The sequence below is a fragment of the Haliotis rufescens genome, unplaced genomic scaffold (genome assembly GCF_023055435.1).
Source record: "Haliotis rufescens isolate VD_foot unplaced genomic scaffold, xgHalRufe1.0.p SCAF_67, whole genome shotgun sequence".
In the NCBI taxonomy this organism is placed as follows: domain Eukaryota; kingdom Metazoa; phylum Mollusca; class Gastropoda; order Lepetellida; family Haliotidae; genus Haliotis; species Haliotis rufescens.
Window position 1 is genome coordinate 773254 of NW_025964358.1, and position 23532 is coordinate 796785.

Here is a 23532-nt window from a genome sequence, read left to right on the forward strand (position 1 = left end):
AAAAAATTGACAGGTTTTCCGTGTTTCCTCTTATCAATGTGAAATTCATGTCCATGGTGATGCACGACGCCTATTGTCTTGTCAATGAGAGGTCTTGTCAAAACAAGCGTTGATTAAAAAGCCTGTTGAACCTTTTTTGAAAATTGTCTTCTTTTATCAATGGTAGATAGTGTACGCTGTATAACTCAGACAGAAATATAACTGCAATAATGTGATCTTTCAAGTTTTGTTAACAAAACTATATTTTTACGCGTAGCAAGACGTTGTTGATTGAGTAATGCGGCTGGAGTGAGTGGACAGTGTTTTTTCACACGCGGATTGATACAAATCAGTTGATTCTTGATCGGCGACAGTTCATTGTTTTTTTCTTGAAACATGTCTTTAATATGAATATGGGTAATAAATAGAATAACCCACGAGGTACGAGTGATAACGGAAAATATGTCACTCGTGAAATTAATCTTTAATCACTCGTACCTCGTTGGTTATTCTATAATTATCCCCCTTTACGAACAAGAACAAAGAAACACCAACATTGTTTGGAGATATCATCTATCCAAAGCATTTGGAATTTTTTTGCAGTGCATGTGTATACAAATGTCCGTGAGCTATCGCGGACGAGGGGCTGGGCAAGTCATATCAAGCATATTCTATTTAGTTCAGGTCTTAGCTATGCTTGGTTTAGTTCCCCACCTTATTATCATGGCATATTTCAAAATTTCAAATTTCCACCAAAATCAATTAAGCGACCATAAAGCCCCTCCAAGTTGCCTCACCTTTCGGACATACCCTTCTCGACTACATCCCTATGTGGCTTCGCGGGCCCGTGTGCGAAATACGCATATGTCGGAAAGCGCACGTTTACACTCAAACTAAGAAAGTAAGAATGCTTGGTTTTATGTTCGATGTATTGTTTGTTGTCTAAGCCTTTTTCAAATCGGATTGAAAGATATGTACAGCCAAGAATGGACTAAAATTTATTATCTTATAGTACTCGACAAAAATGTTATTCATTTTTAAAGATAAGCCTACGAATTCCCTTGTTTTGCCAATCAATGCAGATTTTCCGATTCATGTGTAATCGAAAACAAAACATACAAAATGAACCTGCAATTCTACCTTCAATCCAACATTTCACTCGCCTAATGGCAACCACAAACTATAGAGACTTGGACTTTGTCAAAAGCAGAACAGTACTTATTTGAAATTGTGAATCTAAGTGTTACATTATCCTCCACTGTATAGTATGCACTTCATGTATTTGGGTCTACTACCTTTCATGCAATATGCATTTAATACTGTCTATCGTCGAATGAATTTTATATGTTATTAGTCACGATATGACTGATACTGCCGACGTGATGCGACATCATTTCACACTAAACACAGCCCATTACTGACCGAGTACTCAAAGTAATCAAAGCTCTTGTGAAGAAAAACAAAGAATGCAACACATTTCGTATTTGTTGTCACTGGATGATAATTCCACTTGTTGTGACCTACCAAGCAATAGAGAACACAGGGCTTCAAGTTTTTACCTTTTATTGAAATGATTAAACCGAACAATAACACATCATGTATGTGACAATGTTGTGATGCCTTCTCATTCTAGGTCGTCATGCTGCTGTTTTACTCCACAGTCAGCAAGGTGAGGTGATGTGAGGTGAGGTGAAATGGGGTTTAACGTCGCGTCCAAGATGATTGCACTTATATAGCTACGTGCATGCACGTGTGTGTGTGTGTGTGTCTGCTTGTACTAGACCGGACTGATGCCGATTTATAGTGCTAGCCCACTGAGATACCATGCCGCAGTTTAACATGAATACCCCACTCAGACACATTATACTGACTCTGAGCCGACCAGTCCTTGTTTTGGCCCCTTAATGCCGAGCGCCAGACAGGGTAACAACAAGTACCATCTTTTAACGTCGTTTGGTATGACGCGTTCGGGGATCGAACCCCGGACCTTCCGCTCTCCGGGCGGACGCTCTACCACTAGACCACGGAGGCGGTACAGTCAGCAAGAATACAGCGAATGCGGCGGCCTGTAGATAATCAAATATGGACCAGACAGTTCAGTGGTTGATGTTATTGGAAGTGTCCAACGCCGTCGCCAACGCCGTGACAATGCGAAGAAACTCAATAAACCAATCAACTACCGAACGACATACATGGTCATAGTATTCTAACAAAAACATGGTCATAGCATTTGCCTCTTCAGTTTTTGTAACATATTCATACGACCCAAGTTTGTGTGATGATGTAAAGATGATCATGACAATATCACACTCTTTTCACTTTCACAATATCTGTTTCATCTCAAAAGTAACGTATCCGAAAGGAATAGGTGGTATGTAAAAACATAATTTCATATTTCATATTTATCTTTTGGATGAAATAATTTGTGTTACTTACAATATTAGTCACTATGCAAAGTCGAAAAGAATAGCACCCCCGTGACGATCGGGGTGAGAATTGGTTTTCAGCAGAACATGCTTTGGTCGGAAGAGGCGATTAAACGGATCGGATCGCTGGTTGATGTATGTCATCGTATACCAGTTGGATTATCTGGTCCAAACTAGATTATTTACAGGCCGCCGTCATATAGCTGGAATATTGCTGAGGGCAGCGAACCTTTCTGTGCAAGGCCAAGCTTGTCTCCATTTAAGACGCTAGAGATAGCTTACTGAAAAAGAAAACGGACATGCATGGTTGTGAGACGTGGTAGAAAATGGTATGCATTCAGCGACAGATTAGAAACAGGGTGAAATATGTCTTGTTCCCGCGACAAAGTAAAAACTATGTTTTGTTACAATGCCGTGTCGCGAAGCTAATAAAAATGTCAAGCCTGAAACAGATTGATTTGCACCGCTTTCGTTCATGCGTTTAGTTTCTTCACTGAAGGTAAGAGCTGACCTAGTGTTGGGCATAGGCTATAAGATGCATTATTTCCAGCATGTGTGGATGACAATAAATAGCAGAAATATTAACAGAATGTTAAACTTCTCTGATAATACGTTAGAAGTGTAAGGTCGAATTGCCTGTATTTGTGTTCAAGTACATAACCTTGAGTAATATGAGTAGTACATGTGTGTGTAAATTGGAGCGCTAAATAATAAATTCAGACGAAGCTATCGTATGAAGATAAGTTAGATTTATTCGGCTAAATTTTCATCTAGGTCACAGTGTGTTAAATATCTGGTCCAGATGATGGTTGGTGTGTTGTTTTACGCCGCACTCAGCAATATTCAAGCCATATGACGGCGGTCTGTAAATAATCCAGTGATTGACATAATGAGCATCGATCCACGCAATTGGGATCGATGACATGCCACAACCAAGTCAGCGAGCCTGACCACCGACCCCGTTAGTCGCCTCTTACGACAAGCATAGTGAGTGAGATATGACCGACAAACCTTTTCATTGTCTGCGTCGCTGTGCACATGATAGCGATTAGTATGATGCACGAAAATGGGATACGATGACATGCAATGTAAGTAATCGAGCAACGACTCGCGCCGTAGGGGTACGATGACACGCAATCAACCCAGTCACGGACCCTGACGACCGGATCCATTGAGTCTACACGACCAGCATAGGTTGCTGGTACCAATTCTAACCTGGTACTCATTTTAACAAAATATATACGACTGACCCGACGTTTCTGGGAAAATCTTCATTACAAAAGTTTATCCACCTGCTGAATTATGACAATAACATCACACCCCTAGCTGCCATGGTGTCGCAAATGTTTGACCGACGAAGGTCGACTCTTGCTTATATATAATTATGTACATTACTAATTATTTATTAACAATTTCACAACCTTTCAGCATACATGATAGATAATTGTCATTGTTACCTTTATATATTTTAAACCGACATCTTAAACTATACTTTAACAGACATTTATTGAATTGTAGTGTCTCATAGGCCAAATCTGGCCAGACACATTTATATGTGTGTGACACTTTAATAAAATATCTTCTTCTTCTTCTTCCTCTTCTTCTTCTTCTTCTAATTCTAACCCGGAATTAACACGAGCATTTCAGTGAACCGGTATACAGTGGTATCAACACAAGTCACGACATCCCTCTCATACCTGACACGTACAAAATCTCATCCTAAACGAACTACAATCAGGAAACAACAATAAAGTGTCACAAACCTAACGAAAACGCCCACTAGTGTCATGTGTCAAAAACACATACAGCTCTTTGAGCAGAATAGGAATGACGAAAATAAACATAAACGACAAAGCACAATCACAATTTACATCTATAACACATGCTCATGTATCAGAACTATGACAGCGTGATTACTCGTCCAATGACGTACATGTGCGTGCGCGTAATGACAGGTTGGCCTAAAACAACGCACGTCCTCGTGACGACAATAAAAGTGTCATATGTAGGTTCTGGCTGTGCAACAAGACGTGTTTCCATACCCAGCAAACATGTGGTACAAAGTGCTAGGCGTTGTCTCTCTATGTAGTGTTTATGTGAGCACACAAGGTAAGATTTTATTATAATTATTATTATTTATTATCATATTTTTATCTTGTTTGATAACTACATTAACTTAACATTGTCACAAATAAGTGTGTTCATGCTTTCTTGTTGGTTAACGCCGCACTCAGCAATATTCCAGCTTTATGATGGCGGTCGTAAATAATCGAGTTTGGACCGGACAATCCAGTGACTGACATCATGAGCATCGATCTACGCAACTGAGATACGATGACATGCATCAACCAAGTCAGCAAGCCCGACCACACGATCCCGCTTGTTGCCTCTTACGACAAGCATGGGTAGCTGAAGACCCATTCTAACCCTGATCATCATGGGGGAATGTGTCAGTGAATAGCATTACGCCCTGGTAATAATCCTGCCAGTAAATAGTCAAATCTGGAATGCGGCACTGAACGTATAAGTAAGGAACTATAGGGGTACGATGACCACTTATTCCCATGATGAATATCCGTTTAACCTGATTTCTGTTTTCTTATTAAAGTGTTTTCAAAAACGAATTTATGGGAAGTGAGAATGAGATATATGGATGAACAACTTCTTTATTACAATTAGGAGCGACGTTTCGGTGTACACCCTTCTGTGTACATAACGGGCCTCTCCACTGCAGCAGTGTAACTGCATCTTAAACCTTCTCAACTGTATAAACACTGCCTCCTATCCTGTATATACTTGTCAACCATACTCTGTACATCACTTGATTGATAACGGTGTTAGAACCTACATCGAAACGTCGGTCCTAATTGTAATAAAGAAGTTGTTCATCCATATATCTTATCTTTACATAGTATTCCAATTCTAAATGCCTCTCAAAGAAGAATTTATGGGAGTTGAAAATATTTCTTGATTACCATATGATCTGTCAGTACTCAAACCCAAATGTGTTTCGTCCGTGTCACCTTGGGCGAGGCTACATATAACTTTCAGTTCATATGCCACGACTTCGTCCTTCACGTTCCACAGACAGGGAACAGTGCGACGTTATACGTCAAGCTCTCTGCAGTTTATAAACTTGTAATAACTCTCTTAAACCATTTCCATTCTCCACAATGTAACGTTCAAATTCCAATATCATCATTTCAAACTTTCTTCTGACTGTCCATAAAGTATATACCTATTAATCTTAGATAATGCTATGATGCGTTTGTCCAATAGTTTGTTTAATTAGGGGCATACAATTATTATTTGAAACTTATGAAACCCGTTTACAAAATTATTTGAATGCTCGTTGATTCGTTGACAGGGATTATAGAATGTCAAATATCTCAAATCAAAATCAAACGATACCTTGGTTTCCATGACCAATACCGATTTTCGTTTGAAAGTTCATTTTTAAATAAATCAAATAGACGTATTCGGAGGTAAGTAATTAGCGAAGAGATTGGCATATAGGTTTAACGATATGTTCTGATTTGTGGCCAGTATATGTAGGAGATGTAAAAGTGCGTTGTAAATCCACGAGCCCATGTTGCCAGGGTTTCCAAACGGTCGATCCGGATAAGTTCCCCGAAGCTTCGGGACGATCATTGGGTGGAGGGGATTTTTGTCACCGACAAAATCATTTTCACTGCTTCAAGACGGAAATGAAGAGCCGTATATCTTTATATTGTGTCAAGACATCAGAATATCCAGCGAAAAATATTACCTTTTTAACCCTGAGGGAAAACTATTATTTTCTTGTAATGTTAGAGGCAAAATATTATTTTTTAAAAACAACCCAGCCACCAGACATCAAACATTGGTCCATAATCAGTATACATATCTGCCTAATCATGCTCTTCCTTACAGTGTCCAGTCTGCAGTGTAAGGTTGCAGGCGACGGAGACCTCATCCCGATCAGGACGCCAGAGTACAGAGCATGGGTGCCGCTAGGCGAAGTTGGACTTAACGTCAATGACTCCAAAGTTCTTGTTTTCGCCGCTAGGTCCTGTTTTGGGGCTCACATCTTACTCCAGAACGATGCAGCGGACTTCAAGAATTCTGTTTATGAGGTAAAGTTACAGCATTGTATGATGTTCTGTTGTTTCATGCCGAGGTCAGTACTATTCCAGCTATGTCACGGCTGCCTTCATAGATCACAGAGTTTGACCAGGCAAACCAGTGAAGGATAACAATCCATATAACAATTGTATCTCAGACCCTGAACACCCGTTACGACCAGCAATGAGTTGTTGGGGGTCTATTCTAACCATAACGCTAATATGTGCTATGTAGGAGGGTTGACTGATGAGTTCTGAACCTCACATGGAAGGATTTGTGTAATAGTGAAATCTTAATGGGCATTACATGATGTCACAGGGGTATATCCACAAAGTCTTGAGTCGTTGCTACAAGTCAGTTTAAGCAGGGGTCTGTGACCTTGAGGATTGTTCATTGATCAAGTACTTCCATGAAGATATGAGTACAACTCAAGGAACGTGGCAGGGAAATCCTTGAAGAGGGCCCCTTTCCCGGAAGGCCTGTGACATCAGCAGCACAAGAAAGTATCCGGAGAATCCACGATATGGTGATGGCCGACCGGACAATGCTAGTTCGTTTCCTATGAGAGTGTACATTTCATTATCACAGAAACTTTGGCAATGAAGAAAGTAGTAACTCGTTGGGTTCCAAAGCTTCTGACATCTGATAAAAAACGCACAAGATGACTTGTGATAATCTACCTCTGTTTGAGGCTGATCCAGATAGGTTCTTGCAACTAGTGTCTATGAATGAAACCTTGGTTCTTCAAGTCAAAACAACAGTCAAAACAATGGGAGCATGTGACATCACCACCACCAAATAAGGCAAAGACTATCCCATCAGCTTGGGCAGTTATGGCCTCACTGTTCTGGGGTGCTGGGGGTGTCATTATGGTGGACTATCTTCCATAAGGCCAGACAATAAACGGAGCATTTTATCCTGCCCTTTTGAGGCAATTATGGGATAAAATGAATACTAGGAAAAGATGTGATCTTCCACCAGGACAATTTTCCAGTGCACAAACCAGTCACTGCCATGGATTACGATCCTGGCTTTGAACTCAAATCAACTCGAACGATGACGTCATTGCAGCTGCGGAGAACCTTTTGGACAGCCAAAGGAAGTACTGGTATAAATTTTTTCGAACAACGTTGGCAGACGTGTATCAATATTGGAAGTGATTATGTTCAAAAATAAGTCTTTTAATGTCTTTAGGTCAGGTCTTTCTGTGTGAGGTTCAGAACTTATCAATTATTTTTAAACGACATATATAGACCTGGAATGAAAGTTACACACCCCCTGAGGTAATGAATTATAACATGTCACCTCTAATTTCAACTGTAATGGCAACCCATGTTTGTCGTAAAAGGCGACTGGGCTTGTCGTAAGAGACGACTAACGGGGTCGGGTAGTCAGGGTCGCTGACTTGGTTAATGCATATCATCGTATCCCAGTTGCGTGGATCGATGCTCACGATGGCAATCATTAATTGGATTGTCTGGTCCAGACTCGAATATTTACAGACCGCCATTATACAGCTGGAATATTGCTGAGTGCGGCGTTGGTAATGGCAATGATCATTATGTCATGAATGGTGTTCCATCGAAAGAATGTGACCGTTCATGTATACCGGTGACGCCACTCATACATTGCCCAAACTGCAGTATGTTCAGGCATCGAATTTTGGTACTGTAATCAGCTGTCGCGCACTGTTTAATCATTCCCTGTGCACGACACGAAAGATATCAGAGGTGCAAAGATGACAAATAATCGGAATGCATTCCATGGGGTTGTCTATCTGGCGTAAAACATAGGGTACCATTACACAGTAGTCAGCCAGTCGGTGCGAAAACAAGGTCAAACCAATGCTGTCAAGGACTTCCAAGTTCAGAAAACCCTACAGCGACGTCACTGCGTTAAGACAGGGACTGCTACGACAAGTGCGACTACAGTCCATTACAAGGGGTCCCGTCCTGAAGCTATAATGACTACCCTGTCGAAGTATGTCCACCAGAACCTTGATGAACGGCTTAAGAGTTGAAGGAATGGTGCCCAGGAGAGTCATCAAAGCTTCCCTCCTGGCAGATCACTGTCAGAGGTTCCGGTTTGTATGGTGTTCAGCATGACGGGCTTGGAATCTCACGGAACCAATATTCCAGCTACATTGTATATGACGGCGGTCTGTAAACTCAGAGCGGGCTGTCAATAAATGACCCTTGGGCCGGAAAACTGTGCCTGACAACATGAACAATGATCCACGTCTTGGGGGCACAGTGTTTGTTCTGTTTATGTGTGTGTTGTTTCACGCCGCACTCAACAATATTCCACGCTACATGTCGGAGGCCTGTATATAATCGTGTCTTGACCAGACTATAAGGTGATCGATATTGTGAGAAACGACCCACGCCGACGGGGAGCGAGGACACGCTGTCAACAACGTCACAGCACCTGACTACCTATTTTGGTCACCTCTTATGGCCAGCATAGGTTGCTGGGGCACAGTGACACATACTACACCAGGCTATGCATTGTAACCATCTGATCCTTTTTATGTCTTTTACAATCAAAAGCGCCACAATTCTTTCCATAATAATAAGACATATCTGCTAAATGCAGGGTCCATTGTACGATTGTGATCATATCACGTGTTGGTGAAAAGAGGAGCACATTCTGTCCTACAGGTGGCACCAGTAACAAATACATGCAAAGGTTAGTCAAATGTTCACCTGAAATAAAATAGTGGAACCTAATCAAAAAAGGGAATTGCATCGGACATCATTTTGGTAACTGATGTTTGAAATGTGGAATGATCTCCACGCTCTGCCATGTTTTTTAAAGCAGTCGTAAGGCCTTCAATGGTGTACATCGTTTAAGCAAGTCATTTGGCGTTCTAGGGAGCTATCCTGCTCAGGAATCGCCAAAGGGAACAGTGATTTCGTAATAGTTGAATCCTCATATCGTATGTTTCCATCTTCAGGTTGTCATTGGAGGAATGAAAAACACCCGATCAGGAATACGGCAATGTGTTGGGTGTAAGTTCGATGAATGGGTGAAAGACAAGAGCCTCAACTGCCGCTTCTTCAACTACTTCTGGATTTCCTGGTGCGGGGATGAGCTATGGGTGGGGCGGGGATACAAACCCCCGCAGGACCGGTTCCTCCGACACAAATTCGAGAATCAACATGTCATCAACGCAGCTAGTATCAGGAGCGAGAGCGATACTTTCTGGGCCCTGTGTAAGTAGTATAAGCAGCGAAATTGATACATTCTAGGCCCTGTGTAAGTAGTATCAGGAGCGAGAGTGATACTTTCTGGGCCCTGGGTAAGTAGTATCAGGAGCGAGAGTGATACTTTCTGGGCCCTGAGTAAGTAGTATCAGGAGCGAGAGTGATACATTCTGGGCCCTGTGTAAGTAGTATCAGGAGCGAAAGTGATACATTCTGGGCCCTGTGTAAGTAGTATCAGGAGCGAGAGTGATACTTTCTGGGCCCTGTGTAAGTAGTATCAGGAGCGAGAGTGATACTTTCTGGGCCCTGTGTAAGTAGTATCAGGAGCGAGAGTGATACTTTCTGGGCCCTGTGTAAGTAGTATCAGGAGCGAAAGTGATACTTTCTGGGCCCTGTGTAAGTAGTATAAGGAGCGAGATACTCCCTGGGCGCTGTTTTACTCGCATCAGGAGCATGTGCCTAAATATCGTTTCACACGTTTAAGCAATAATCCAGAAATATCATGGCGGGGAACACTAGAAATGGGCCTCAAGCATTAAACCCCAACAAGATTGATTCTTTCTGGGCCTTGGGTTTTTAGTATTACGAACAAGACTTATTCTTTCTCTGCCTTCTTGTCGTTGTGTTAGAAGCGAGAGTGAATCTTTCTAGGCCTTCTTTTACTAGCGTTAGACGCGAGAGCGCATCCTTCTGGTCTTTGTGTGTGTAATATGAGGAGTGAAATGAAACTTTCTGGGCTATGTCTTTGACTGGCGTTTAGACGTTGGTCGAAGGTGCAGACATAAAACTATTTGATGGATACCAACTTTTTATAGTGTGGCATGACGTTGAGGGGCTACAGTCATTCAACTGATGAAGGGGCAAAGCGTAGCCTACCTGTAAGTAGTGTCAGGAGAGAGAGAGAGAGAGAGGGATTCTTTCCCAGCTCTGTGTAAGTAGTTTCAGGGACGAGGGTGGTACTTTCTGGGCACTGAGTAAGTAATATGAAGAACGAGAGTGGAAGTGGATATGAATAACATGGAAAGGAACAAAACTTTAACAAAATATAATGAAATTGGTGAGCTGTGTTCACGCATGTATGACTAGCATTTTGACTTTGAATTTTCAACAATTGAACATTGGCACTATAAATGCATAGGTGAAGCTAAAACGCGTCATTAACCTGTACCTATTGCTACTCTGTTCATGCTGTTTACAGGTGACATCCCCTAAAATTCAGCTTGCTCCAAAGACTTGCTCATGTTCAAATAGCAGACAAAAACGATTCTTCAAATCTCTGAAAATCAGGCTTTTTGACTTGCCCATACCTAGATTTACAATTCAGCCTTTCGTTCAATTATATATTTGATCTTTTCAAACGTCCAAGACTTGTAAGTGTAAGAACGTACACAAGTTAATTGTCAGCCACAGAAACATGTCTGACAAGATTCATGCCCAAATTCTAAAGTTTCCTTTCGACATCCCAGTGGCTACAAAAGGGTCCTTGTCTATCCTCGACCTTTCCGAATCGAGGTCGTCAAGAAATAGAAACTACTTGTTTTAGAAATCTTACATTTGACACGCCCAAAGAACCCCACGCATGGTGAAAATGATTATGAAATACACCTTTACCTGACCGAAAGTTTTTGAACGTTACCACTTCACCAAAAGATGCAATGTAATATGTATCAACACCCAGTAGCTAAACACTGCCATATTAGCCCCGTGTGGACCAAAGTTAAAATAGATCACCAGCACTCTATTGAATGTCGTAAGAGGCAGCTAAATTGGATAAGACGGTCGCTTTGTAGTTGGAACTTTGCTCAGTTCCATATTTCATTGTTTGTTCCATATTTCTAACATATAATGCATTACCTCAATCCAAGACCAGCGATCACAGAGCTACGACGATGATCGTAGCTCCAATATACAAGCATAGGCATACAATCATATAAGCACCAATATCGCTCTATCGACCCCTCAACAGACATTCCTCATATATACATATCCTTCTGTGTTTCGGAGTTGTTCTATAAGAGAGCTACTTGTTCACCTGTTGTAGTTTTCGTCAAGGGATTTACTGGCACAAGATGAGGACATCTGAATCTTTATTCATTGCCTGTTGTGTTTCAGAACACCGTTGGTACGCCCTCTTGTAGAGTTCTGCCGATGCTGGTACATCTGTTTGAACCGTTCTACACTTACTCTATGATAGCAGCTTCCCCGGAACGACGACACACAATTTATATTCCTTAAAGTATTGTACAATTTGCTGATATATAGTTTCACATATATATATAATAGTTACAAATAAAATAAAAATGATATCGATTACGCAAAGGAACTATACGACTGAGATACTGTTTCGATCTTTTAAGATTTAGATCATTATTACTTCAAAGAATCATGGCAGATTACTGAAGCAAATACAAGTATGAACCTAATACGATTTTCATCAGAATTAACATTGATTTTGTTTTTGTCGTATCAACCCTGTGCTGTTGTACATTGCACCCTTGTGTTCAGAAGAAATATACTTGATGCATACAGGTACATACTGTAGTTGTTTTGCTTGTTTGTTGTTTGTGTCTGACCTTACAACAAACATGGGTTGCTGAAGACCTATTCTAACCAGGATATTCACAGAGGGCAGGGAGTATAATAAAAACGACCAAACTTACATGGCCAGAAGAAATATCACCCAAAAGCAGAGCCGACTGCACGATTCTAAGCATGTGCTTGTGAATCACTATCAAATGGTAATGATACCAGGTTTTCGCAAACAGGTGAGAGTATCTTGCCGCACTGTTGGCACCCAATTGAAACACACGCAAAGGTGAGTCAACACACAAGAACTCACACAATGTAAACATAAACCAATTGGAACTGGACATGTCAGCTTCGCCCTTTTGGTTTTGTAGTTAGTTTTTGTAGAGAATTATACAGGAAAGTAAATGACCTACAGAACAACGATGGTAACATTTGTTCGTCTATTCTTTGACGGCTAATTTTTAATACATTAGTCCAGAAGCCTAAAATCCTATTTTTTTAACATCGCACAAACGTTTTTCCAGATATATGACGGCGGCATGTGAATAATAGACTCAAATAAAAATGAAATTATTAAGCAAAGATTTACGAAATTTAGACACGTCACCGAGTCTTACCCCCCGATACATTTAGTCACCTCTTACATTTACGACCAGCATGAGATGCAGGATACGTTCAAATAGCTCCCCCGCAACCTATGCTTGCAGTGAGATGGGATGGTCAGGCACGCTGACTTGGTTGATGCATGTTATCATATCACAATTGCGTAGATCGATGCGTATGATGTCAATCGCTGGATTGTCTGGTCAAGACTCGATTATTTACAGACTGCCGTCATAAAACAAAAAACAAACAAACAATAAATCAAATCACAAGTGCAGTAATCTAAGGTTTGCTAATTAGCCGATTTTGGCGTCAAACAAAATACAAAGAAATGTTTTCGTTTGTCGCACGGGAACTTCGTAAAACAACTGCGGTCATCTGTAACACTTCAATGTGAAAACTCTGCATGGTACATTTCAATATTTGCACCAGCTCGAGGGATAATTGAACTCATCAGCTGCCGAACCAAATGACATCTGCTAGTGTATCGGTCACCTACGTTAACTAAAGACTTAGACTATCGAACAAATTCATTAAAAGCCGCCATAGGAGGTGGCATCAGGTGAACCCTGACCGAACTTTGACCGTTTGATTTAAATGAAGGATGCGTGGGTTCCTGAGCCATAACATGTTAGCTCTCGCCCAAGGTGTAGATGCCATGGCGCTCAGAAACGACAGTATAAGTAAACTAGCGAAATCATGGCCGAGCTTACATTCGGCTTCAAGATACAGAAAACACACATGTTGGTTTGCAGGCTTCACTCACGCGTATCGAGAATACAGAAGCCTCGACAGCTGACAGGATGATTAACAATTTCTCCTTACGCGACCTCCTTTTATACGGTATATGTCGTAGATTGAATGTCAAACACTATCCCACATTCACTTCAGAAAAAGTGAGAACTGAACGTGTCAGAGTTTCAAACCTTTAAGCTAAAGTATAAGTTTATAGGTTATGTCTGCTTCACATCATCTGAACAGTTGGCTTGAGTGATTGCTTGTTTGCTTGTTTGTTGTTTAACGCCACACTCAGCAACATTCCAGCTATATGACGGCGGTCTGTAAATAATCGAAACTGGACCAGACAATCCAGTGATTGACATCACGAGCATCGATCCACGCAGTGGGATACGATGACATGCATCAACCAAGTCAGCAAGCCTGACCACCCGATCCAGTTAGTCGCCTCTTACGACAAACACAGTCTCCTTTTACAGCAAGTGTGGGTTGTTGAAGACTTATTCTACCCCGGGGTCTACTTGAGTGATTAAGTGAGTTTGATTTCCATGCGGCAGTATTTCAGTTATTTCAAGACGTGCCAGACTGATGTGGGATGAAACCCTGAAGTCATGCAGGTCTTAGATGTTTCTCAATTTGGTAAGCCCATGAGTTCTGGCGAACATAACAAGATGGAATGTTGGATTCGAACACACGGTAATAAGAACCTGATGTTTTCTAAGGGATAAAAGTGGAAGTGGTGCTGTGGCCTTTGTTCCCGTTAACATGATATTTTCAGCTGGTTCAATGTGCAAATAATTCTGAAAAACCTTTGTTGTTGAGTAAATTATGCAAATGATCATTTTGGTTCTGTTCGTTGTCTAAGCCGCACACATCAACATTCCAGTTATTGCGGCCTGTAAGTAATCAAGTCTGGACCAGACAAACAATGGCACGCTTTTCCCTCCCTTCTTTGGTTGCAAAGAGATAACGGGAGTGTCAGTAACTAAGGCTGTACCGTACGTTCATTAGGCACCGTACGTAAGACAAGAAAGTGAAACAGACCTCCAAATTTTATTTTTGTGTTCATGACAGGTGCCACCGACGCTGGTCTCATCACTACTTTGGTTGGCTTTCTGTTGGTGTTGGCTTTTGGCCTGGTCACGGTGGTCTGCCGCTCCTGGGCTTGTCCCTGGTACGGCTAGCATGGCGGAAAATATAAAGTCATAAGTCTTGTGATTGTGATGCGTGGGGATCCAGAGGTTGCTGTTTTGTTTGTTTGTTTCATGTTTAACGCCGCACTCAGCAATATCCCAGCTATATGATGGCGGTCTGTAAATAATCCAGTTTGGACCAGACAAACCAGTGATTGACATCATGAGCACGGATCCACGCAATTGGGATATGATGACATGCATCAACCAAGTCAGTGAGCCTGACCACCCGATCCCGTTAGTCGCCTCTTACGACAAGCATTGTTATGGCAAGCATGGGTTGCTGAAGACCTATTCTACCCCGGATCTTCACGGGTCTGAGGTTGCTATATTGATATGGAAAGTCCCCATCTGTATCGTACTGATGGCTCTTTCTCTCTGCTATCGTGATAATCTTGTCATGATTGTTGTGATTCTCTTGTAAATGTTGATGCTATATATCGATGATTCAGTGCCTTTATACCGATTGGAGATTTTCTTCACAAGAATGACTATTATGTCGTTTATATAGGTAATTACAATTTTATAATGTTAACATAAAATGCCCATGGCCAAAATACTCAATTGTCGCCGAAACAGATTCCATTGGGCGTAAAAGGCAAAATGGCAGTAAAAATTATATTGATATACTATCCCTGAAAATCAGTGATAACACCAGCTGTTCACAAAAAGGGTAAATATATCCTGCCCTACATGTAGCACCGCCACTCACACAATTTAAATGAAAAGGTAAATGTTGACTGACGCCACACAGCAGAATTCCTGCCTATAAACAAACCAGACCAGAAGGGGTCGATGGACACAAAGGCACATTACAGATGTGCTAAACTAAAACGATATTTAAATTTTAATAACACAAGTCATTTTGCTGGAATATTGCTGAAAACGGCGTAAACGCTTACTCACTCGCTAACTTATTTCTTACGTATAGACATTTTCACAGACGGTCAATTTGGCTGTGCTTGGTAAAAGCATACGATCTAGTGTTTACATTTCGCAGTTTTTTATTTAAAGTTTGGACATTCTTAAATTTGGCATCGCCAGTCAGTTTATATAATATCTTCTTTGATAGGCATTTAGAAGTTGGAGTACTAAGTAAGGATACGAATTTATGGATGAACTTCTTCTTTATTACAATCAAGTGCTAATAGATAATTAATTAATTAATAAAGAATAAGTTCATCCATAAATTCTTATCCTTATTTATATAAAATCGTTAAGGTGACTATGCGAGGAGTATTACTTTCTTCCGTTCCAACTGCACAATGTGATACTGCATCCGATCGATATTCGTTTCCAAGATCACGTGAGAAGAGGCGCATATTTATAGTAAACATCTACGTTTTCTTCCCATATCCACATCAGCGCATTGAGTTCTGAACGTGCATCTCATCACTGAACATGACATCCCCGAGGATGTTGTTGTTGTTGACCTGTGTCTATGTCTCCGTACGAAGTAAGTATTAAAGGATGTGGGACACCCAAGGGGATATTATTAACACATTGAATGAAATAACCCAGTTGTCGGTTACACCTACTGGGTTGTCAGTCCAGATTTGAAGAGGTCATTTTACGACGTATTTGCTAATCTAGGTATAGGCATGACTACAAATTGTGAGGATCCTCTGTTGTGTTTACTTGTGATAGACCCGTGAAGATCCGCGTTAGAATTTATCTTCAGCAACCCATGCTTGCCGTGATAGGCGACTATGCTTGTCGAAAGAGGCGGCTAACGGGATCGGATGGTCAGGTTCGCTGACTTGGTTGATGCATATCATCGTATTCCAATTGCGGAGATCGATGCTGATGATGTCAATCATTCGATTGCCAGGTCCAGACTCAATTATATACAGACCGCCGTCATATAGCTGGAATATTCCAGGAATATTGAATATTGCCGCGTTAAACAACAACAAACAAACAAACAAACACATCCCTTGTGATAAGCAAATCACGGTCAAGCAAATCCTGCTTGGCCATGTCAGTTTTTCCATCCGAAAGGGACGGATATTTCAAACCATCGTCTCTCAAGGACTTCTCCCTTATTTGCTCATTAGAAGAAATTGGATTGATTGTCACAATTTAATATGTTGTGCTTGGTAAAATTTGATGATTAATCGGTAACAGATTGTTCGCTGCTGTATCCTCAAAGTAGCGTTAATTTAGTTCTCAACCTAAGAGGGTTTGTAAGCCCATGTCAAGGTATTAAGAGCTACTCTGTGATGCTCTTTTACTAGTTTTAAACATAGATATGTGATGGTTTAGTTCCATCGTCGACAGGTTTGATATATTTCACGGAATAAGTTAACTTTGCATTGGGAATATATGAAGACTTTGATAGCTAAAACTATGCTTGTTAGCCATTTTACCGCGAAATTTCGGGGGCCTGTCACAAAGGCCACCAAATGGATCGGGTGATGAAGCTCACTGACTTGGTTGATGGCGTGACATCGTACCAGTGGATCGTTGTTCACAACAGGCAGCCGTCCCATAACTGAAATAATGCCATGTGCTGCCTTAAACAACAAACTACTTCACATGTAAAATACTGTCAGATGTACTTGTCGTTATGTTAAAAGGGCTTTAGAGGAAGGATATTGAAATAATGACAGATAAGTGTGTGAGTGAGTAAGTTTGGTTTTACGCCGCTTTTAGAAATATTCCAGCAATATCTCGGCGGGGAACACCCGAAATGGGCTTCACACATTGTATCCATGTCGGGAATCGAACCCGGATCTTCGGCGTGACGAGCGAACGCTTTAACCACCAGGCCACCCGACCGCCCCATTGACAGATAAGTATAACAGACATAGACATTGAAACACAGTCCACTTTGGATCGTTTGTTGCCGTACCTTGGGCGACAGGCTTCGTCGTAGATGTTCTGGTAACATGCACCGTCATGTACACTACCTTAGTGTATATTTGATGGCGAGCACATTGCATATCCAAAGGAATTATGACATCACATCAGAGATATTCTAAGTACACTGTATGGGGTATATTGGGGACTTCTGTCATCCACCACTTGTCTGCCTCAGACTGTTTTATGTACAGGGTACGGTAATATTGCTTGAATATTTGTTTCTTTCTTAGACTGCCATGGTCCGTTACCTACGAGGCCCTATGTGGAGCTGGAGACGGACAATCAGTACATCTACCAGTCCTTGCAAGAGTTGGATGTGAAGCTCATACCACAGACAACGTCCTTCAAGTTTAAAGTGAAGTCTCTCCTCTCATCATTACTCATCACTTCTCATTGTTCGTCAGAATATATCCCCAGTATTACCAATTGTAATATAGCCATCAAAAAGGAGGCATGGATGGTTACAGTTCTAGTACATGCTTGACTATCCTTTTCATTTTTGCTCATTCATCAGGCTCGAAATAGATGTCCCTGATTGTTTTACCGCCAACAGCACATTCGTCAATATTATTAAGTATTGGGTCACATGGTGTAAGGTTCGATGAAATGCCTACATTTCCTGAATTACAGATTATACCAAGGAGAACTGTCCATTACGTTTTCGTATATTGTAGATGTGTTTTTGATAATACATATACAGGCTAAGACAGAAATGGGATCCAAAATTTAGGAATTTGATGAAACATTATATCCGCTAAAAGACAAAATATGATACTTGACACATTTCAGAATGTAAACTGGATTACTGTGCGTCATTTTAACTACTCTTTAAAGGTAGGGATATTGATATTAACAGATGATTACAGAAATACAAACATGTATCAAGTGATGGTAATGTATGATAAAAAGCTGCAGTACTACGGATGCAACGTTCTGACTGCAACGTTTATATAGAGAGCTGTCTGTGGTTATTTTTAGTCTCTCATGATAATATATGTACTGATTACTGCAGCGTTAAGAAATACCCCGCTCACTTTATAGGTCCAGGCTTCAAATGACGGCCACGTGGCTTTGCTTACCTATGATGGCGAAACGGGACAGAACATGTACGAAATCGTCCTCGGTGGATTTAGCAATACGCGATCTATAATCAGAAACAGCAGACAGGGAACCAACAGGGTCGAAACATTTCATTCTCCTCTCAGTTCCACGGAATTCCGCGACTTCTGGATCAGTTGGGAAGGAGGTGTGATATCAGTGGGCACAGGGACGACTGTTGGCGCAGGACAGTTCATGACCTGGACGGACCCAGCTCCATATGATGTCAACTATCTCGCCGTCACAACGGGGTTCGGGTCTTCTGGGTCCTGGCAGTTTGGTAAGGATTAATACAGAGGAGATAGTATTAGTTGAGTGTAACGGCCTTTGAATAGTATTCAGGTGTAATTGAAATAAGAGCGACAAAAAACATTTCCTTAAACATGAGAAATATCTGCCAAAAGCACAGTCGATTCCGACTATATCATGAGCATGTGTTTAAAGATAAATATCAAAGAGTGATGATACCAGGTATTCGCGAAAAGGTGAGTGTGCGGTCCGCATCGCAAACACATGTAAAGGCAGGTCAATTGTTCACCTGAAAAACACATGGGAACATATGGCACAAGTCAAAATAGGGAATAGCATCGGGTGGGTCAATCGCATGAAGGGACTTGGCTTTTTGGCCGTTATTGAACAATTATTATATCAGATCATTGATACACCTTAAGCTTGGCCAAATCCTTTGTTTTCATCTCGCCAACCTGCGCAGATATTCATATACATGACAAAACAGATCAGCAAGAAGGGGAAGTATTGAGCGCCATCCCCAAATGTCTTTTCAGAGAGGAAGTTAAGCTTTTCAAAATCGTTTTATACCAGTTTTTCTTTTATATTTGACCAATTGTCCTGACACTGTGAAGATAGATATGTATATCTATACCTTTGGTCACCACGTTTTGTAACAAATGCCCATGGATCGACGAACGTGTTCCCGTAAGTTTGCCCTGTTAGATAGCTTTGTAAAAAGTTGAAAATCAAAATTAGGCAATATATTTCTCTTTGAACGAATTTTATGGATCTTTACAATATAGTACAAAAGAGGAATGAACATGTCTTCAGGTTTTAGAGAGACGTAAAAAGTCGATTCTACTGATGAGTGGTTTTGGCAGATTACTTCCGCAGTGGACCCGTGAAGATCCGGGTTAAATTAGGTCTTCAGCAACCCATGATTGCCGTAAAAGGCAACTATGCTTGTCGTAAGAGGCGACTACCGGGATCGGGTGGTCAGGCCCGGTGACTTGATGCATGTCATCGTATCCCAATTGCGTGGATGGTCATAGCGTCAATCACTGGATTGTCTGGTCCAGACTCGATTATTTACAGATTGCCGTCATATAGCTGGAATATTGCTGATTGCAGCGTGTGGCAGAGTGTGGCGTTAAACAACAAACAAACAAACAAACAAACAAACAAACAAAACTTCCTCAGTCAAAAGTGTAGATCGTAGACGTTTAGGAGCAGACCATTCCATATTTCGGGGAATGGCTGGTTTTTTTCTTAGTGATAGACTAATTAAGGTCACTGCGTAAAACATATACCCTCAGCAACAAAAGTTCCTGCGACACCCCTTGCCAATCGGTTGCATACAAAAACCTTTCTGGTGTTCAAATCGGATGTGAAAATATGAAAATAGTAGCACAAACGCAACCGATTACGTCTGCAGTTGTGTAGACAACGAGTGCGTTGAACGGCATTTCAGTGGAGGTTCTGTTCACCGACGTGTCTCGTTATCACCTGTCCCACGACGATGGCCGAATACGAGTAAACCGACGTCGTAGTGGACGTTACGCTCAGGACTGTGCTGTGGTGGAAGACCGTTTCGGAGGAAGCAGTGTCATGGTGCAGCGTTACCGTGACGAGGTCATCCAGCCTATCGTTGTACCGTTTTGGAATTAACCGAGACCTGGCATGATTTTTCACCATGACAACGCTCGACCCCATGTAGCCCGGACTGTTCAACAAGGACTTGGACAGAACAACGTCAATGTGATCCCATGACCTGCTCGCTCTCCAGATCTTTCTCCAATTGAACACATGTGGGATGAAAGGAACCACCGTCTCCGACGTTTACCACGTGCTCCGACTACAGTACAGGAACTGATAGACAGGCTGGTGGAGATAGGGGATGCCATTACACAATACTGTGTTAGACGTTTGATCCGTTCAATGTGGAGGAGATGCATTGCAAGCTTCCAAGAGAGAGGGAGGCACACGCTACTGACGTGTGAACTGACAAGTCTGTTGCATCTTTCACAATACACTTTACTAGAACGCCCAGTTAATTGTCTTTTTAAGTTTTGTAAAGATTTGCCACTTGACAACGGAGGACTGTTGTTAGCAGTGATGAATCGGGATTTGAGAGCAGGATTTCATTCAAGATGACAGATCATGGGTTCAAAGGCAGATCTGGTAGTGGCAGTGCTATTGTCTGAGCAGCCATCTCTCACAGTGTGGGAACAGACCTTGTGCATGTCACAGGGAACGTCACAGTCCTTCATTTCCAACACAAAAGCATTCGGACACGCGTCATTCCATTCATGAGCCAACCTAACCGACCACACTATTACAACTTTTTTAAACCGAAATTGGATTTTTTCAATCGTCCTCCAGATCAATAGATCTGAGCCCAAGTGAACATGTGGGATATGCGGCGTTTATGACGACTTATATTTGACTTGGGCCTTATCTGTGTACTGGTTTAGAAACATGTCGGTTTAAGGTGTTAGTCTTCTAAGATGCCATGCTACAGTTTAAAATGTATAGCCTACTTAGACGCAGCATTCTGACTCCAAGCCAAATAGTCCTTACCAGTTCTTAAATAATTGTCGTTGAATTCAGCTATTTGCTGTCGTCCCTATATGGCTGAGACAATGCCAGTGCGACGTTAAATATTCAGACACAGACTTTCTAGTACAGATATAATTTGTCTACCGCTCCTGTCCTGCAGATTCTGATGGAGGCATGTCCAGTAGGGCACCTGTAGCAGGTGTTGCAACAGACAATGTCTACCAGTACAAGTCTGTTACAACCCGTGGCGTCCGCTTGACACAAAGACGAAACTGTATTCCGGCCCTCGTGTTCTGGTTACGGGCCTCTAACGACGCCCACATTGCCTTGGTCGCCAACGACGGCGACACTGACAATAACATGTACGAGATCGTCATTGGAGGATTAAGCAACACAAAGTCTGTCATCCGAGAAAGTAAGCAGGGCACAAACGAGGCATTTGCTCTTCACAAGCCTCTCTCTCCGGATCAGCATTTACCATTCTGGATTAGCTATGACAATGGTCTGGTAGCAGTGGGATATGGCGTCACTGTTGGAAGACGGGAGTTCATGTCGTGGACGGACGCAACACCCAACAACGTCGGATACGTCAGCATCACCACGGGATTTGGCTCTGATGGACACTGGCTCTTCTGTGAGTATTTGAATTCTGAGTGATCCATTCATATTATCTTCATTGGGATTATGTCTTTTAAGGACAAAGAAATCTGCTTCGGCAAGAATGTTTTTCTTGTGCTGACGTTTTATATAATCACTATGGATACGTTTGTTGATGTGCTCCGACTCCGGTGTGAGTAAATATAGTCTTACCCCGCTGTTAGAAATATTCCAGCAATATCCCGGCAACTGAAAAAGGTTCATATATTGCACCCATGTGGGGAATCGAGTCCAGGTCTTCGGCACGATGAGCGAACGCTTCAGACACAAGGCTGGTCCGACTTAGGGTGAACAAGTAGTTGAATGTAGGTTTCCAGGTGTGTTACCGAGGCTATAGAGACAAGCTGAGCCAGAACAACCTGCGGTTGGCACTATTGTCAACAATACATGATGTTATGGTATATGACACAGAATCAGCTAGGTCATACATTCTGAGCACTCAGTCCTCATCAGTTCGCTCTAAGTCAGGCATTAAATGGTTCAGGTCAGTTCTGACCTACACTCTCCTATTTAGAGTTTGACTGTGTCCTTAAGTATTCTGCTTGCACCTCCTGGACCTGACGAACACACCGGACATATTATGCAAGACATGTTGTGTACATAAGTACACCTTGGTGAAAGGTGAAACTTTTGTAAGCTACTGTAACTATCGTCATTTTGTTCTTCTGGGCATAGTAGACTAATAAAGTGGGCACATTTTTAAATATTTGTTTCAGATGCAAGAGACAGATAATTGGATGAAGTGGCGCCTTTACAATAAACATTTGGGCATACTGCAATAATTTCGACTCTGATTTATATTCTTCTTTTTTGCAGATACACAAAAGAATAAAACTGTACATTAAATGAAATAAACCATTCCGCAACTGCATGTATATATGTTTCGATTGTGTAACTTGACAATACTTACCTTCAAAAAGTTATTGCTGGTCTCTCTGTCCCAACGGTGGCACCCGACACAACACATGCTAAGGCAAGTCACTTGTGCACCTGAAAAAGACATGCCATGATTGACCATTGAAATATTGGAAACTAAGATTGATAAAAGATTTCTCCTGGGCGCTTTCTTTCTTCTTGCAGATCAACCAGCTCTTCGTTTTTCGATCCTCCATAGAAAGCATCTATGGTTAACGATTTATTAAATACGGAATTTTCACGAATGAACATTTTCTGATTAAATGTAACTGAGTGAGGATGTGGGATTGGTGGATGAATGATACCTTCTTCACCTGTTAAGATTGACTGCATGTAATATCATGAAAACTTGACATCCATCTCCAGTTTGGTTTATATATGTATTCCTTCCGAATATATGCGACCTTGATTACTTGATCGAAGCTGTAC

General features: G+C 41.5%; 2 protein-coding genes across 2 annotated transcripts; both read left to right on the top strand.

The window, feature by feature from the left end:
• The first annotated feature begins 4385 nt into the window (after nucleotides 1-4385).
• LOC124110681 (uncharacterized protein 5) lies at nucleotides 4386-12247 on the top strand. The gene is made up of 4 exons (XM_046470022.2): nucleotides 4386-4514; nucleotides 6318-6520; nucleotides 9466-9724; nucleotides 11828-12247. Coding segments are annotated over exons 1-4 (522 nt in total). The 5' UTR covers nucleotides 4386-4456; the 3' UTR covers nucleotides 11830-12247.
• Nucleotides 12248-16142: 3895 nt separating this feature from the next.
• Nucleotides 16143-23049, top strand: LOC124110679. The gene is made up of 5 exons (XM_046470020.2): nucleotides 16143-16234; nucleotides 17874-17998; nucleotides 18685-19021; nucleotides 21692-22165; nucleotides 22905-23049. The coding sequence occupies exons 1-5, from the start codon at nucleotides 16180-16182 to the stop codon at nucleotides 22919-22921; spliced, it is 1008 nt and encodes a 335-aa protein (XP_046325976.2). The 5' UTR covers nucleotides 16143-16179; the 3' UTR covers nucleotides 22922-23049.
• Nucleotides 23050-23532: the final 483 nt, after the last annotated feature.